The 17619-nt window shown below is 43.0% G+C and overlaps 1 protein-coding gene across 1 annotated transcript in view; it reads right to left on the minus strand.

Moving 5' to 3' along the window:
* Positions 1-15487, minus strand: part of faxcb (failed axon connections homolog, metaxin like GST domain containing b) — a 66774-nt gene extending 51287 nt beyond the window's left edge. Inside the window, exons 1-2 of the mRNA XM_067983845.1 lie at positions 15228-15487; positions 221-356 (exon numbers count right to left, since the gene is read on the minus strand). Of these exons, the coding sequence (XP_067839946.1) occupies positions 221-356; positions 15228-15487 (396 nt within the window). The remainder of the gene's footprint in view (positions 1-220; positions 357-15227) is intronic.
* Between the last annotated feature and the right edge of the window lie 2132 nt (positions 15488-17619).

Genomic DNA, 17619 nt, shown 5'->3' on the forward strand with positions numbered 1-17619 from the left:
CAAGGGTTATGTTGGAAAACTCAAACTGTCAGTTCAAACTGGCATTGAGTGGCTCTTCCAACCACTACTTTAAGCTGGTTTAGGGGCAATCAAGAGAAAGATCGACTACTGAAATGTGCCATAAAATGTCTTTAACAGTGCTGGTTTGGAAAAGTTCAGGCAGGCAACATTATATGTACTACGACCAGTAATAATACATAGTAGCAGAGATTTTAGCAACCTGGTACGGCAAGTCTGCCATTCGAAGATACGTTTCCATCTTCAAGCAAAAAGGAGACAGACTAGGCACCCCACACTCAGGTCGTGAGAACTGATGCAGAATAATTGCATCTTTTGAATCAAGTTTTTGTTCCTTTCTGAAAGAAAAAAGAAACAGAGATTAGTTGCTGAAAGAATACTGGTGTTAACGTTTTAATACATCTACAGATAATTTATGAATCATTAATGTTTATGACGAAAGTGGTCCTCTGTTTAATGGAGAGCTAAGATCAGCGGTGCAGAAGGCAGGGAAATCAGCCTCTGGTTACTTGGCCTTCTCACCCCACTATCACTCACATGCGGTGGGACAGTGAAGCAGCAGCCGGCACCACTATCTGCAGGGGCAGGGGTAGGAAAATCTAGATTAGGGTGGGGATGCACGAGAAATGGACAAAACTTGTCCAGGCAATAGCACCTTTAAATGGATCACTTCTGCTTCTGACAAGATTACACCTCTTTCATCTGCTTGGGAATTACACTGATGGTAATGATGTATAATGGAGGCAGAAATCACAGGAATCCTGATGCCTTATGTCATTTGTATTTGGTGAAGGGTGGGTGCAGAAAACAGCCCTTCCCACTCAGATTCCTCAGGGGTACAGTAGCGTAGCGATTATGTTACTAGGCTAGTAATCCAGAGGTCTGGATTAATAATCCAGAAAACGTAAGTTCGAATCCCATCATGGCAGATTGAGAATTTGAATTCAGTTTCTAAAAATCTGGAAATAAAAAAAGTGCTAGTATCAGTAAAAATGACCATAAAGCTGTTGGATTGTTGTAAAAACTAGTTCACTGATGTCCTTTAGGGAAGGAAACCTGGTCTGGCCAATATGTAAATTCAGTTGCACTCTTAACTGTCCTTCAACGTGGCCTAGAAAGCACTCAGTTATATCAAACTACTAGAAGGCTCACCACCATCTTCCCAGGGCAACTAGGGTTGCCAGCGATACCCACACCCTGAGAATGAAAAAACAAGTCAGCTTAAATGTCTGTTACTGTATATTAAGGGGGCATAAAACTGGCAGACGTAGGTCTGGGCCTAAAATCCAACCCTCAAATTGAGATATGCCCACATTATATGCCTATCTCATCAAAAACAGACTGGATTTTTGACCCCAAGGTAAACTAAATGTTTAATATTTTACTTCCAAGCATTCCAATAATCTACTTTAATATATTACATAATCTGTAAAAGTATTATCTGGGCCTTAGCTAGAACTCACTGACAGATATCATTCATGATTGGCTTTGGTCTCTCCAGCCAGTGACTATATCACGTGCTATGCACAGAAGAAAGCTCTCACAATGACCCCACTCTGACATTCATTGCAGGGAGTAGCTGGACATAAAGGTACTTGCTATCTTCCATGACCTGGCTTCCTGTGGTACTTAAGTGAAGGCCCTCAGAGCTTTCAAAAATACTCACTGGAGAGAACGTCTTCTGTTCTGGAAGAGCCAACGGGCTCAACTATAAAGACCCAATATGAAAGAAGTTTAAAGAATGGCAAATCCAGAATTTCTATGTTAATCAGAATTTAGATTCTTTAAACAATTTCATTACAACGGTTAACTTTTATTATATGACCAATGCAAATATTTGCAAATGAGGAAGATTGTGTTGGACGGAAGTGTCTGAGTTCCATATTCTGCCAGATATTTAATGTTAAGGAATAACAATCTCCATTGTGTACTGCACAAAATTTGAAAAAGGGATCTGTGACATGGTTAAGAATCGGAGGATGCATTCCTGCTAGAGGGAGATACATAACAGGTCCAGGACAAAATCCTTCATCTCATATGCAGGGCCCTTGTTTAGCTTAAGACTTTGTGATGTCAGAGGGAACCCTGTTGAAAAGGCATTAGTTTACATGATCACAAGATAAATCTGAATAATTACATTGTTCACAAACAAAAAAAAGTGTCTTCATCTTGCTTTGTTCCTTTCCCTTTCTCCAATTCTTTGTCCCTCTCTATGCCTTCCTGTTTGTGTTCTACTCTTCATTCTCTCTGTATGATTGTTACACATTTTTCTTTTTGTGGTGTCTGTATCCCTATTTTGTGTTCCAACAGTTTCACTATCACTCTCTAAGTCTCTCCCTCCTTCAATCTCTCCTCTCTTCTGAATGTCTAACAATCTCCCTATTTGGCTCTCACACATGGCCCTTTCCGATGTAGTTACAGTGAGGTTGGGCAGTGGGCAGAAATGCTGTCCAGGAGGAAAATTCCAGCCCAGTGTCTTAAAAGTTTCCTCGTTGTAGGATGGGGTTCCCTAACCTTATTCCTGAAAATGTGAGTCATATATATATTAATTACTACAAGGAGACCCAAGATGTCCCTATCTCCAACAATGCATTGCTTAAGTACCAAAACATATTCACTCTGGTCCAGCACCCCCTTACATCCCTGTATTTTGATATTACCTTATGTAATTTTTGTTGAAAGCTAAATTCTGTGGTTATGTTCATCCACTCCATTCACTTCAGCATTATTACTCTTCTAATTATTCTACTGTATGCTACCTTTTTATTTCCCTACATTACACCAGTGACTACACTTCAAAAAGTACTTAATTGGCTGTGAAGCACTTTTGATGCCCTAAGCTTGTGAAAGGTGCTATATAAATGTAAGTTCTTTCTTTAACAATGGAAACAATAAAACTATCAGTTATTATCCAGACAACAATCGATAGAAATAATGCAGCTGCCATGCAAGATTCATTTGTTTACAATTTTTAAACTTTAATGGCCCTGCATAATTACTTTTAAAACCATAAATATTAGCATGATTAAATATTGCTGATTTTATTTCAAAAAATTTGAAAAATATGTAATGTGATTGAAATGATGTGTATGTGCATGCTGATGGAAATGATGTAATTGATATACAGCACAGTCTATTCAAAATACTTGAATTCTATGGTTCAAAAATGATTCATAAGACTTGAACCAAATGTTACTAATGACTTTCTTCCATTGTTCCTGTTCCTTTTGAGAATGAACACTCCACTTATATTTTTGGTGATGATTTGAATTATTATTGCTTCTATTTTAATTGTAGTTTTCAATGTTAAAAAAATAAGTTACTTGTTTAATTGAATTTTTTACACTGAAAGTATAGTTTACTTTCACATTGCTTATAAGTATATTTTCCTACTTCCAAGCTACCACTCAGAACAATTTTCAGCACTAGGAAAGAAAAAGCATGAGACCATTTTTTTGTAATGGTTTTTGTTTATTTTTTTAAGTACTTGTATCACTTTTTCTAGGCAGTGTAAACCTTGTCTGATCACCCTTGGTGATGACACATTCTTCCTTTGTATTAGCTACACTCCTCAATTCTGTGCCATCGGCAAATTTTGAAATTGTACTTCCGATTCCCGAATCCAAATTGTTAATGTAAATTGTGAACTATAGTGTTCCCAGCACCAATCCTTGTGGAACACCACTTTCCACCTTTTGTCAGTCTGAGTGTGTACCCTTAACCCCTATTCTCTGTTTTCTAACACATATTTGTACCGACACATATATTTGTATAGACACACCTATATCTACAAATACATTTGTACACACACATATATCTGTATACCCATATATACGCATACCCAAACATATATACATACATATTTGCATACCCACATATGTGTACATATATATATTTGTATACCCACATATGTGTGCATATATACTTGTATACCTGCATATGTGTACATATATATTTGTGGAACCGCACACATGTACATCTATTTGTGTGCCAGCATATATATACATATATAGTTGTATAACCACATACATATACACATATTTGCAGACACACATGTATACATTTCTATATACATCTATATTTGTATACACATACTTGTATACAAACATACATATACATATATATTTGTATACTGATATATATACATATGCCCATATATATATATATATACATATGTACACCCATATATATACACATATATATGTATGTGTGTATTTATATACCATATATATACATATCTATATGCCCACATATATACACACATATCTATACACCCATATATTTATCTACCCACATTTTTTCTATTCGTTCATGGAATGTGGGCATCGCTGGCGAGGCCAGCATTTATTGCCCATTCCTAATTGCCCTTGAGAAGGTGGTGGTGAGCCGCCTTCTTGAACCGCTGCAGTCCGCGTGGTGAAGGTTCTCCCACAGTGCTGTTAGGAAGGGAGTTCCAGGATTTTGACCCAGCGACGATGAAGGAACGGCGATATATTTCCAAGTCGGGATGGTGTGTGACTTGGAGGGGAATGTGCAGGTGTTGTTCCCATGTGCCTGCTGCCCTTGTCCTTCTAGGTGGTAGAGGTCGTGGGTTTTGTAAGGTGCTGTCAAAGAAGCCTTGGCGAGTTGCTGCAGTGCATCCTGTAGATGGTACACACTGCAGCCACAGTGGTGAAGGGAGTGAATGTTTAGGGTGGTGGATGGGGTGCCAATCAAGCGGGCTGCTTTGTCCTGGATGGTGTCGAGCTTCTTGAGTGTTGTTGGAGCTGCACTCATCCAGGCAAGTGGACACTATTCCACCACACTCCTGACTTGTGTCTTGTAGATGGTGGAAAGGCTTTGGGGAGTCAGGAGGTGAGTCACTCGCAGCAGAATACCCAGCCTCTGACCTGCTCTTGTACCCACAGTATTTATGTGGCTGGTCCAGTTAAGTTTCTGGTCAATGGTGACCCCCAGGATGTTGATGGTGGGGGATTCGGCGATGGTAATGCCGTTGAATGTCAAGGGGAGGTGGTTAGACTCTCTCTTGGTGGAGATGGTCATTGCCTGGCATGAATGTTACTTGCCACTTATCAGCCCAAGCCTGGATGATGTCCAGGTCTTGTTGCATGCGGGCACGGACTGCTTCATTATCTGAGGGGTTGCGAAGGGAACTGAACACAGCAATCATCAGCGAACATTCCCATTTCTGACCTTATGATGGAGGGAAGGTCATTGATGAAGCAGCTGAAGATGGTTGGGCCTAGGACACTGCCCTGAGGAACTCCTGCAGCAAAGTCCTGGGGCTGAAATGATTGGCCTCCAACAACCACTACCATCTTCCTTTGTGCTAGGTATGACTCCAGCCACTGGAGAGTTTTCCCCGATTCCCATTGACTTCAATTTTACGAGGGCTCCTTGGTGTCACACGCGGTCAAATGCTGCCTTTGTCAAGGGCAGTCACTCTCACCTCACCTCTGGAATTCAGCTCTTTTGTCCATGTTTGGACCAAGGCTGTAATGAGGTCTGGAGCCGAGTGGTCCTGGCGGAACCCAAACTGAGCATCGGTGAGCAGGTTATTGGTGAGTAAGTGCCGCTTGATAGCACTGTCGACGACACCTTCCATCACTTTGCTGATGATTGAGAGTAGGCTGATGGGGCGGTAATTGGCCAGATTGGATTTGTCCTGCTTTTTGTGGACAGGACATACCTGGGCAATTTTCCACATTGTCGGGTAGATGCCAGTGTTGCAGCTGTACTGGAACAGTTTGACTAGAGGAGCAGCTACTTCTGGAGCACAAGTCTTCAGCACTGCAGCTGGGATGGTGTCGGGGCCCATAGCTTTTGCTGTATCCAGTGCACTCAGCCATTTCTTGATATCACGTGGAGTGAGTCGAATTGGCTGAAGACTGGCTTCTGTGATGGTGGGGATATCGGGAGGAGGCCGAGATGGATCATCCACTTGGCACTTCTGGCTGAAGATGGTTGCAAACACTTCAGCCTTGTCTTTTGCACTCACGTGCTGGACTCCGCCATCATTGAGGATGGGGATGTTTACAGAGTCTCCTCCTCCCGTTCGTTGTTTAATTGTCCACCACCATTCACTACTGGATGTGGCAGGACTGCAGAGCTTTGATCTGATCCGTTGGTTGTGGAATCACTTAGCTGTGTCTATATCATGTTGCTTCTGCTGTTTAGCATGCATATAGTCCTGAGTTGTAGCTTCACCAGGTTGGCACCTCATTTTTAGGTACGCCTGGTGCTGCTCCTGGCATGCTCTTCTACACTCCTCATTGAACCAGGGTTGATCCCCTGGCTTGTTGGTAATGGTAGAGTGAGGAATATGCCGGGCCATGAGGTTACCGATGGTGCTGGAATACAATTCTGCTGCTGCTGATGGCCCTCAGCGCCTCATGGATGCCCAGTTTTGAGCTGCTAGATCTGTTCTGAATATATCCCATTTAGCACGGTGATAGTGCCACAAAACACGTTGGATGGTGTCCTCAGTGCGAAGACGGGACTTCATCTCCACGAAGACTGTGCGGTGGTCACTCCTACCAATACTGTCATGGACGGATGCATCTGCGACAGGTAGATTGGTGAGGACGAGGTCAAGTAGGTTTTTCCCTCGTGTTGGTTCGCTCACCACCTGCCGCAGGCCCAGTCTGGCAGCTATATCCTTCAGGACTCGACCAGCTCGGTCAGTAGTGGTGCTACCGAGCCACTCCTGGTGATGGACATTGAAGTCCCCCACCCAGAGTACATTCTGTGCCCTTGCTACCCTCAGTGCTTCCTCCAACATAGAGGAGGACTGATTCATCAGCTGAGTGAAGACGGTGAGTGGTAATCAGCAGGAGGTTTCCTTGCCCATGTTTGACCTGATGCCATGATATTTCATGGGGTCCGGAGTCAATGTTGAGGACTCCCAGGGCCACTCCCTCCTGACTGTATATCACTGTACCGCCACCTCTGGTTGGTCTGTCCTGCCGGTGGGACAGGACATACCCAGGGATGGTGATGGAAGCGTCTGGGACGTTGGCTGAAAGATATGATTCTGTGAGTATGATCTGTCAGGCTGTTGCTTGACTAGACTGTGGGACAGCTGTCACAATTTTGGCACAAGTCCCCAGATGTTCGTGAGGAGGACTTTGCAGGGTCAACTGGGCTTGGTTTGCCTTTGTCGTGTCTGGTGCCTAGTGATCCATCCGGTTTTATTTTTATTATGTCTTTTTTTAAGCGAGATTTTACAACTGAGTGGCTTGCTAGGCCATTTCAGAGGGCAATTAAGAATCAACCACATTGCTGTGGGTCTGGAGTCACATAAAGGCCAGACCGGGTAAGGACGGCAGGTTTCCCTCCCTAAAGGACATTAGTGAACCAGATGGGTTTTTACGACAATCCAGTAGTTTCATGGCCACCATTATATATGTGGGTAGATAAATATATATACATATATATTACATACCCACATACATATGCACACATATATCTATATACCCATATATTTATCTGCCCATGTATATATATATATATATACACACACATATAGTTATATACCCACACATGTATAGTTATATACCCACATATATATATATACCCACATATAGTTATATAACTATATATAATATATATATACACACATATATAGTTATATACCTATATATATATATATACATATATAGTTATATACCCATATATATATATATATATATACACGTTTATAGTTATATACCCACATATTTATACACACATACAAACATGTGTATATTTACATATATATATACACACACAAACACACATACATACCCAAATATGTATACAGATGTATTTGCATACCCTCATATGTAGGCATATATATGTGCGTACCCATATATATACATATATTTGTATACACATATAGATATCGACACATATATTTGTATACCCATATGTATGTATATCCACATATATATATACATATTTGTATACCCACATACATATACACATATTTGTATACCCACATACATATACATGTATATTTATTTGTATATCCACACATATACACATATATTTGTGTACACATATATTTGCATATACACGTGTATGTATGTATTTGTGTACATATATATTTTTGTATACACACATATACGTACATATACATACGTACGAACATACGGATTAAGAGCAGGAGTAGGCCATTCAGCCCCTCGAGCCTGCTCCTCCAATGGATAAGACCATGGCCGATCTGATTGTGACCTCAACCCTACTTTCCCATATACCTACTATAACCTTTGATTCCCTTGTTAATCAGGAGTCTATCAAACTCAGTCTTAAAAATATTCAATGACCCTGCCTCCACCGCTCTCTGGGGAAGGGAGTTCCACAGACTCACGACCCTCAGAGAAAAAATTTCTCCTCATCACCGTCTTGAATGGGAGACCCCTTATTTTTAAACTGTGGCCCCTAGTTCTAGTCTCTCCCACAAGGGGAAACATCCTCTCAGCATCTATCCCTTCAAGTCCCCTCAGGATTTTATATGTTTCAATAAGATCACCTCTCGTTCTTCTAAACTCCAGTGTATACAGGCCCAACTTCATAGAATCATAGAATCATAGAATCATAGAAGTTACAACATGGAAACAGGCCCTTCGGCCCAACATGTCCATGTCGCCCAGTTTATACCACTAAGCTAGTCCCAATTGCCTGCACTTGGCCCATATCCCTCTATACCCATCTTACCCATGTGACTGTCCAAATGCTTTTTAAAAGACAAAATTGTACCCGCCTCTACTACTGCCTCTGGCAGCTCGTTCCAGACACTCACCACCCTTTGAGTGAAAAAATTGCCCCTCTGGACCCTTTTGTATCTCTCCCCTCTCACCTTAAATCTATGCCCCCTCGTTATAGACTCCCCTACCTTTGGGAAAAGATTTTGACTATCGACCTTATCTATGCCCCTCATTATTTTATAGACTTCTATAAGATCACCCCTTAACCTCCTACTCTCCAGGGAAAAAAGTCCCAGTCTGTCTAACCTCTCCAACCTTTCCTCATAAGATAACCCCTTCATCCCAGGAATCGGTCGAGTGAACCTTCTCTGAACCGCCTCTAAAGTAATTATGTCCTTTCTTAAATAAGGAGATCAAAACTGCACTGTCCAACTGTAGCAAAACATCTCTACTTTTATATTCCATTGCCCTTGCAATAAATGACAACATTCCATTTGCCTTCCTAATCGACGATCAGCCATGATCATTATGAATGGCGGACCAGGTCCGTAGGGCCGAATGGCCTACTCTTGCTCCTATTTTCTATGTTTCTATGTTTCTAATCACTTGATGTACCTACATACTAACTTTTTGTGATTCATGTACAAGGACACCCAGATCCCTCTGTACCTCAGTGTTCTGCAATCTCGCTCCATTTAAATAATATACTGCTTTTCTATTCCTCCTGTCAAAGTGGACAAGTTCACGTTTTCCCACATTATACTCCATTTGCCAAATTTTTGCCCACTCACTTAACCTATCTATATCCCTTTGCAGACTCCTTGGGCCCGATTTTACCAGGGGTGCGGGTTCCCGGCGGGTAGGCCAGCGGGCGCGTTTTCAACGCGCCCGGTGAAATTAGTGGGTTGCCCGCGCGATCGTAGCAGGCAACACACTAATTGGATCCACTTACCTGCTCCTCCGGGTTCCCCGCTGCTGATCTGCGCGTCGGGCGGGCTGCGCATGTGCAGTAAGATCTGTCAGCTGGAGGCGCTCTATTTAAAGGGGCAGTCCTCCACTGACAGATGCTGCCACAAACAGCAAAAATGACAGCATGGAGCAGCCCAGGGGGAAGGCTGCTCCCAGTTTAATGATGCCTCACCCCAGGTATCAATACATGGGGTGAGGAGGAGGGGGAGGACAGAGATCGTCCCCCCGGCGGGCGGGAGGAAGCGGCCTGCCTCTGCCACTAAGAAGGCCTGGCTCAAGGTGGCAGAGGAGGTCACCAGCGCCACCAACATATCGCCCACCTGCATACAGTGCAGGAGGCGGTCCAATGACCTCAGTAGGTCAGCCACAGTGAGAACACGTAGTCTTTCCCCTACTCTCCGTCTGCCACAACACTGCCCCCACCCCACATCTCCTTCGGCACTGCCAACACTACTCTGTCACATCACCCCTCATACCCACTCAAACCTCATCCTCATCTTACCTGCACCTACTCACCTCGCGAGTACTCACCCCGCCACTACCACGCAACCCAATCCTCATACAATCTCATGGCTCTATCTTGTACTCACCCTCTCATGCATCTCTCTCACACTCAGCCTCACTCAACCTGCCACCACCTGTGCTGCAGCCACAGGGCATGCATCACATATGTGCAGTAGGCAGTGTAAGGCAAACGTGTCGTGAGCATGAAGGGGATGCACAAGGGTGTTTGAGGGTTCGTCATGGTTCTTACTTCTATTGAATTAAAGAACAACTCACATCACACATTATATTGGCACCACTACTGCCATGTCTTCGCGAATCCTGTCCGGTTTGTGCAATAATGCCCGCTCCTGGGTATCCCTATGAGGACCCACCACTGATGCCACCCAGTGTGTCACTGCAGAGTGGGTGTAGGTGTATTTGCAGGGCTCTTCTGCGCAGACGACTGAGAGACATCGGGGATGTCCCCGGTTGCAGCCTGGAAGGCTGTGGAGCAGAAGTTCGGGAGGGCAGTGGTGACATTGACAGCGACAGGTAAGAAGATGGTGCTCGGGCCAGCCAGGAGCAGCTCGGCATGAAAGAGGCTGCAGATGTCCACGGCTACATGTTGACTGACTCTGAGCCTCCGTGTGCACTGCTGCTCAGAGAGGTCCAGGAGGCTGAGCCTTGGTCTGTGGAACGTGTGGCGAGGGTAGTGCCCTCTGCGACGCATCTCTCTCTGCGGTAGCCCTCCCTCCTGCTGTACAGGTGGATGTGTCACAGCACTCTGTTGTGGAGCTCCACGTGTCAGAGGTGGACGGGGTGGATGGTGAGGCTGGTGATGCTGTTCGCCCTCCGAGGAGGTCATGACTGCAGCTACGGCGGACCCCATCCGCAAGATGTACATCTGAGGGGGTCCGCAAGGTAGGCACATGTCTCCGGACCCCGGGGTAAGTGTGCAGGTTGGTGACTTCGACCGTCAGGAGGAGGGTGGTGGAGGCCAAACTTTGTCCCAAGTGACAGAGCGGCCTCCTGCAATGGGTGAGGGTCTCCCCCCCCCACCACCTGTCAAATGGACCTTTGCAGCTGCCACAGGCTGACGGCTGCAACACGTCCATTTCAACTGGGACTGTTTCCCCAGTGTGTGAAACAGTCCCATGTTTATCCAAAATCACACACAGTCCCTTAATCAGGTCAGTTAATGACCTGAACAAGCAAAGTAAATACACTCAAGTGGCATCCCGCTGGCTTTAATTGCTTGCGGGATTCCCACCAGCGGGGGCTGCGCGCGCACGCCGGCGCGTCATCGGGGAACCTGGAAGTGGGCGGGATCGAGGCGCGATCCGGTCCTGCACCTGGATTTCGGGATTTTCGGGGCCCCCCCGCCAAGAACGCACCCGGTAGCGGGTGCTAAAATCTGGCCCCTTATGTCCTATTCACAACTTACTTTCCTACCTACCTTCGTATCATCAGCAAATTTAGCAACCATACGTTTGGTCCCTTCATCCAAGTCGTTGATATAGATTGTAAATAGTTGAGGCCCAAGCACTGAATCCTGTAGCACTCCACTCATTACATCTTCCCAACCTGAAAATGATCAATTTATGCCTACTCTCTGTTTCCTGTTAGCTAACCAATCCTTTATCCATGCTAATATGTTACCCCCTATACCATGAGCTTTTATTTTGGGTAGTAGCCTTTGATGTGGCACCTTGTCAAAAACCTTCTGGAAATCCAAGTACACCACATCCACAGGGTCCCCTTTAACCACATTGCTTGTTACTTCCTCAAAGAACTTTAAAAAATTAGTCAAACACGATTTCCCTTTCACAAAGCCATCTTGACTCTGCCTGATTGCATTGAGATTTTTTAAGTGCCCTGCTATAACCTCCTTGCACTGCAGCAACTCGCCAAGGCTTCTTCGACAGCACCTCCCAAACCCGCGACCTCTACCACCTAGAAGGACAAGAGCAGCAGGCACATGGGAACAACACCACCTGCACATTCCCCTCCAAGTCACACACCATCCCGACTTGGAAATATATCGCCGTTCCTTCATTGTCGCTGGGTCAAAATCCTGGAACTCCCTTCCTAACAGCACTGTGGGAGAACCGTCACCACACGGGGGCAATTAGGGATGGGCAATAAATGCTGGCCTTGCCAGCGATGCCCATATTCCGTGAACGAATAAAAAAAAAAACGCCTTAATAATAGTTTCTAGCATTTTCCCTATGACAGATGTTAAGCAAACTGGCCTGTGGTTTCCTGCTTTCTGTCTCCCTCCTTTCTTGAATAAAGGAGTTATATTTGCTATTTTCCAATCTGATGGGACCTTTCCAGAATCTAGGGAATTTTTGAAAATTAATACCAATGCATCTCTGCAGCCACTTCTTTTAAGACCCTAGGATGAAGTCCATCAGAACCTGAGGACTTGTCAGCTTTTAGTTCTAATATTTTTTTCGGAACCCTTTCCCTGGTGATTGTAAATGTTTTAAGTTCCTCCCTCCCTTTTACCTCTTGATTCACAATTATTTCTGATGTTATTTGTATCCTCTACAGTGAAGATGGACGTAAAATATCTGTTCAATTCATCCGCCATTTCCTTATTCTCCATTATTAATTCCCCAGACTCTCTCTAGGGGACCAACGCTCACTTTACTTACTCTTTTCCTTTTTAAATACCTGTAGAAACTTTTACTATCTGTTTTTATATTTCTAGCTAGCTTTCTCTCGTACTCTAATTTCTCCCTCCTTATTATTCTTTTAGTCATTCTTTGCTGTTTTTATATTCTGTCCAATCTTTTGACCTGTCACTAATCTTTACGGAATTGTATGCTTTTTCTTTCAATTTGATACTGTCTTTAACTTCCTTAGTTAGCCATGGATGGTACGTCCTTCACCTAGAGTCTTTCTTTCTCACTGGTATCTTTGCCGAGTGTTATGAAATATCTCATTAAATGTCTGCCACTGCATCTCTACTGACCTATCCCTTAACCTAATTTCCTATTTCACTTTAGCCAGCTCTGTCTTCATGCTCTATAATTGCCCTTATTTAAGTTTAAAACACTAGTCTTAGGCTTACTCTTCCCTCCCTCAAACTGAATGCGAAATTCAATCATATTGTGATCACTGCGACCTAGAGGCTCCTTTACAATGAGGTCATTAATTAATCCTGTCTCATTACACATTACCAGATCTAGAATAGCCTGCTCACTGGTTGGCTCTAGAACATGCTGCTCTAAGAAACTGTCCCGAAAGCACTCTTCTATATGTTTGTATCCACGCGCCTATGCATACGCCTATCTTTGTATCCACTCACCTATCTTTGTAGCCACGCGCCATATCTCTGTATCCACGCGCCAATGCCTACGTATATCTTTGTATGCACGCGCCTATGTGTACGCATATCTTTGTATGCACACATGTATGCACATATATATTTGTATGCACGCACATACACATATATATTTGTATGCACGCACATACACATATATATTTGTATGCACGCACATACACATATATATTTGTATGCACGCACATACACATATATATTTGTATGCACGCACATACACATATATATTTGTATGCACGCACATACACATATATATTTGTATGCACGCACATACACATATATATTTGTATGCACGCACATACACATATATATGCACGCACGCACATACACATATATATGCACGCACGCACATACACATATATATGCACGCACATACACATATATATGCACGCACATACACATATATATGCACGCACATACACATATATATGCACGCACATACACATATATATACACGCACATATATATACACGCACATATATATACACGCACATATATATACACGCACATATATATACACGCACATATATACATGCACACACACATATATACATGCACACACACATATATATATGCACACACACATATATATATGCACACACACATATATATATGCACACACACATATATATATGCACACACACATATATATATGCACACACACATATATATATGCACACACACATATATATATGCACACACACATATATATATGCACACACACATATATATATGCACACACACATATATATATGCACACACACATATATATATGCACACACACATATATATATGCACACACATATATATATGCACACACACACATATGCACACACACACATATATGCACACACACATATGCACACACACACATATGCACACACACACATATGCACACACACACATATGCACACACACACATATATGCACACACACACACATATATGCACACACACACATATATATGCACACACACACATATATGCACACACACACATATATATGCACACACACACATATATATGCACACACACACATATATATGCACACACACACATATATATGCACACACACACATATATATGCACACACACACATATATATGCACACACACACATATATATGCACACACACACATATATATGCACACACACACATATATATGCACACACACACATATCTGTATATAAGACTTTGAGTAGTTAAATTATGCTCTTACGAAATCTTGAAAAAGATTGATTCTGTTAGTAAAGTAAATTGTTTCCAAAAACCTAAACCTAAAACAAATCGATAGGATCTGCTAATATAAAGTGCAACATATTTGGGAAGTATCCCATTTCCATAAGAGATTTTAAAAGCATACTGTATTCAAGATTAGAGAACAATTGTAAAAACACAGTAGAATTAGCATTTAAGGAATGCCAACATTAACAAAAAAAACTAGGCGCTCGTGCCTGACCTAATTTCTATTAACCGATTGGGCGGATACGGTATTTGGCCTATGGTCAATTTGAAACCATTCTTAATTAACAAAATATACGTTTTCGGTGGATTGTTTTTTCTTCACTTCAATGTATTTTCATTTTGAAGGATTTGCAATTAGATCTATATGATCCCAACCTCCTGACTGACAGGCAATATCACTTGTCAATTACAGTTCGCTGCCCTTGTGCCTAGTCTGTGCTCTGAGTATCGAAGAATGGACGGTGAGCTGTTACCTGATTGCTAGCAATTCATGCAAGAGATATGCAGCAGCTGCAAGCAGGGCTCCCCCGGTCAGACACAGCGTTTTCTTCCACCATGACTCTGCTCCCAGCCCTGACATGATGTTACAGTAATCCTGTAAAGGAAAAGTGATTATGTATCCATAAAAGGAATAGTGATCGTCAGAACCGCACAGTCCCAGTGAAAAGCTTTGATTCCTGCTCAGATCAACCACGCATGATCTGGACGATGCAAAACCAACACCCCAGTACATTCTTCGATATTCCGCTGGATCGTCCCCGAGTGATTGCTCTTTTTTAAATATAAAACTATTGCAGATGATCGGGGAATTGTAATGATGTCATGCCGATATAAGTTGCAGAAGAAGCAAACATGTCAACGCTGCTCATGTATCTGTGCAAAACAAGCAGCATATTGGTACAGCTCTTGCTGCCTGCCTTTGTCTTCCTGTTTTTTCTTCTTCCAGCTGCTCAGTGATGTCATTGCACGGCACACTGATTCTCCGAACAGAGATAAATTGCATTGCCACCCAAATCATATACTCATATTAACCTGAAAACTCCCAATCCTTATAGCAGTGCAGCCTGTACCTTTATAACGGAAATAGTTTCAGAATGTCATATTTATAGCTCTTTGTAGATCGTCACCTGATGTTGAGTACATGAGCTTATGTGCACATCTGTGCTTTCTCACAATCTATACAACCGCCAGCATCTATAATGCAAATATTAATTACAGTTGAGGGTTATAAGTGGCTGAAGGTATATTGTCTGATGCTGAAAGTCAGATGACCACAGAATCTTACAGCACAGAAGGAGACGATTCGGCCCATTGTGCCTGTGCCGGCACTTTGAAGCAGCTATCCAATTATCTCCACTCCCCCCTCTCTTTCTCCATACCCCTGCAATTTTTTCCTTTAATGATAAATACTTTATCTTATACATTGATAATTGCACTCAACATTTTTTGTCATATCTTTGTGCATTGTAAAAGAAACCTTCTTGACTGTTACCTAGGTGCGGTGAAGATGCTTGCTTTGCGTATCTCCAGGGCATGAAGAGCTATGACAGTGATAGCCTTGTTACTAGTATTGGAACCTATGCTGGGAAGGTTAAGGTGCAGAGGTGAGACAAACAGCAGCTATGCTTAGGAATAGTTGGTCACCACCCAAACACAATCTCACCATCCTGAACAGAGGCCTCTAATTTAGAGCCATGGGGAAAGAGAACCTACAAACAATAGCTCTGTGCAAAGCACTTTTACTTAAATCCATTGCCATGCAGGTTTTTTCCTTTTTGGAGGAGATGATGATGAGATAGAAGCCCTGCAGTGATGTGAGTGGTGAAACAACAGGCACGGTGACATTGGGAGGCATAGCGCAGGCACATGGGAACACCACCACCTGCACATTCCCCTCCAAGTCACACACCATCCCGACTTGGGAATATATCGCCGTTCCTTCATCATCGCTGGGTCAAAATCCTGGAACTCCCTTCCTAACAGCACTGTGGGAGAACCTTCACCACACGGACTGCAGCGGTTCAAAAAGGCGGCTCACCACCACCTTCTCAAGGGTAATTAGGGATGGGCAATAAATGCTGGCCTTGCCAGTGACACCCACATCCCATGAATGAATAAAAGAAAAGCTGTAGATCTGCTTGTAGTCAGTCAGAGACTCTGGTCACTTGGTGCTGAACTTTTGAGGCTGCAGCACCAGTCAGCAGCATCCTGAATGACTGAACATCCCTATTTAAGGTTCACACTGCTCATTTTACATGGGGAATAAACTAGTAAAGGTGGTGTAAGGATTGTTAGCCTCTTAACAGCCAAATCAACTAACTGTGACTAGTCAGCCACTGCAGGTGTAAAACAGGCAACAAAAATAGAACCGGATATTGGATGCATGGAACATCTGAACTCTTCTTGACTAACAAGACACAGAAAGACCAGAATGGAGAACTGCACTGGTAGCTTGACAGCCGGTTTGTTATGACATCAATATTGCTTCGCTGAGCAAGACAAGGCTGACTGGAGAGGGCCAATCGGTAGAAGATGGGACTGCCTATACCTCTTGTGCAGTGGCCAGGCAAATGAGGCATTGCTACAGGTGGTGTAAGATTTGGAATTTATAAAGACGTCACTGCGAAGTTGGATCATTTGCCAAAAGATATCAACAAACTCCTGATGACTGTGAAACTATCATTGAAACAGAAGCAATATTAATACATATGTACAACAATGAAGAACAAAAATTAGTTGATTTAGATAATGTGATCAATGCAACACTATCAGCAGGCAAAATGATCATGAGCAAATTGAGTGTGTGCAGTTAGCAAAGTTGCCATCACCTAGGCTGGTGTAATTAGCCCAATGATGCTGTGAAGG

The sequence above is a fragment of the Heptranchias perlo genome, chromosome 5, assembly GCF_035084215.1.
Source record: "Heptranchias perlo isolate sHepPer1 chromosome 5, sHepPer1.hap1, whole genome shotgun sequence".
Taxonomy (NCBI): Eukaryota; Metazoa; Chordata; class Chondrichthyes; order Hexanchiformes; family Hexanchidae; genus Heptranchias; species Heptranchias perlo.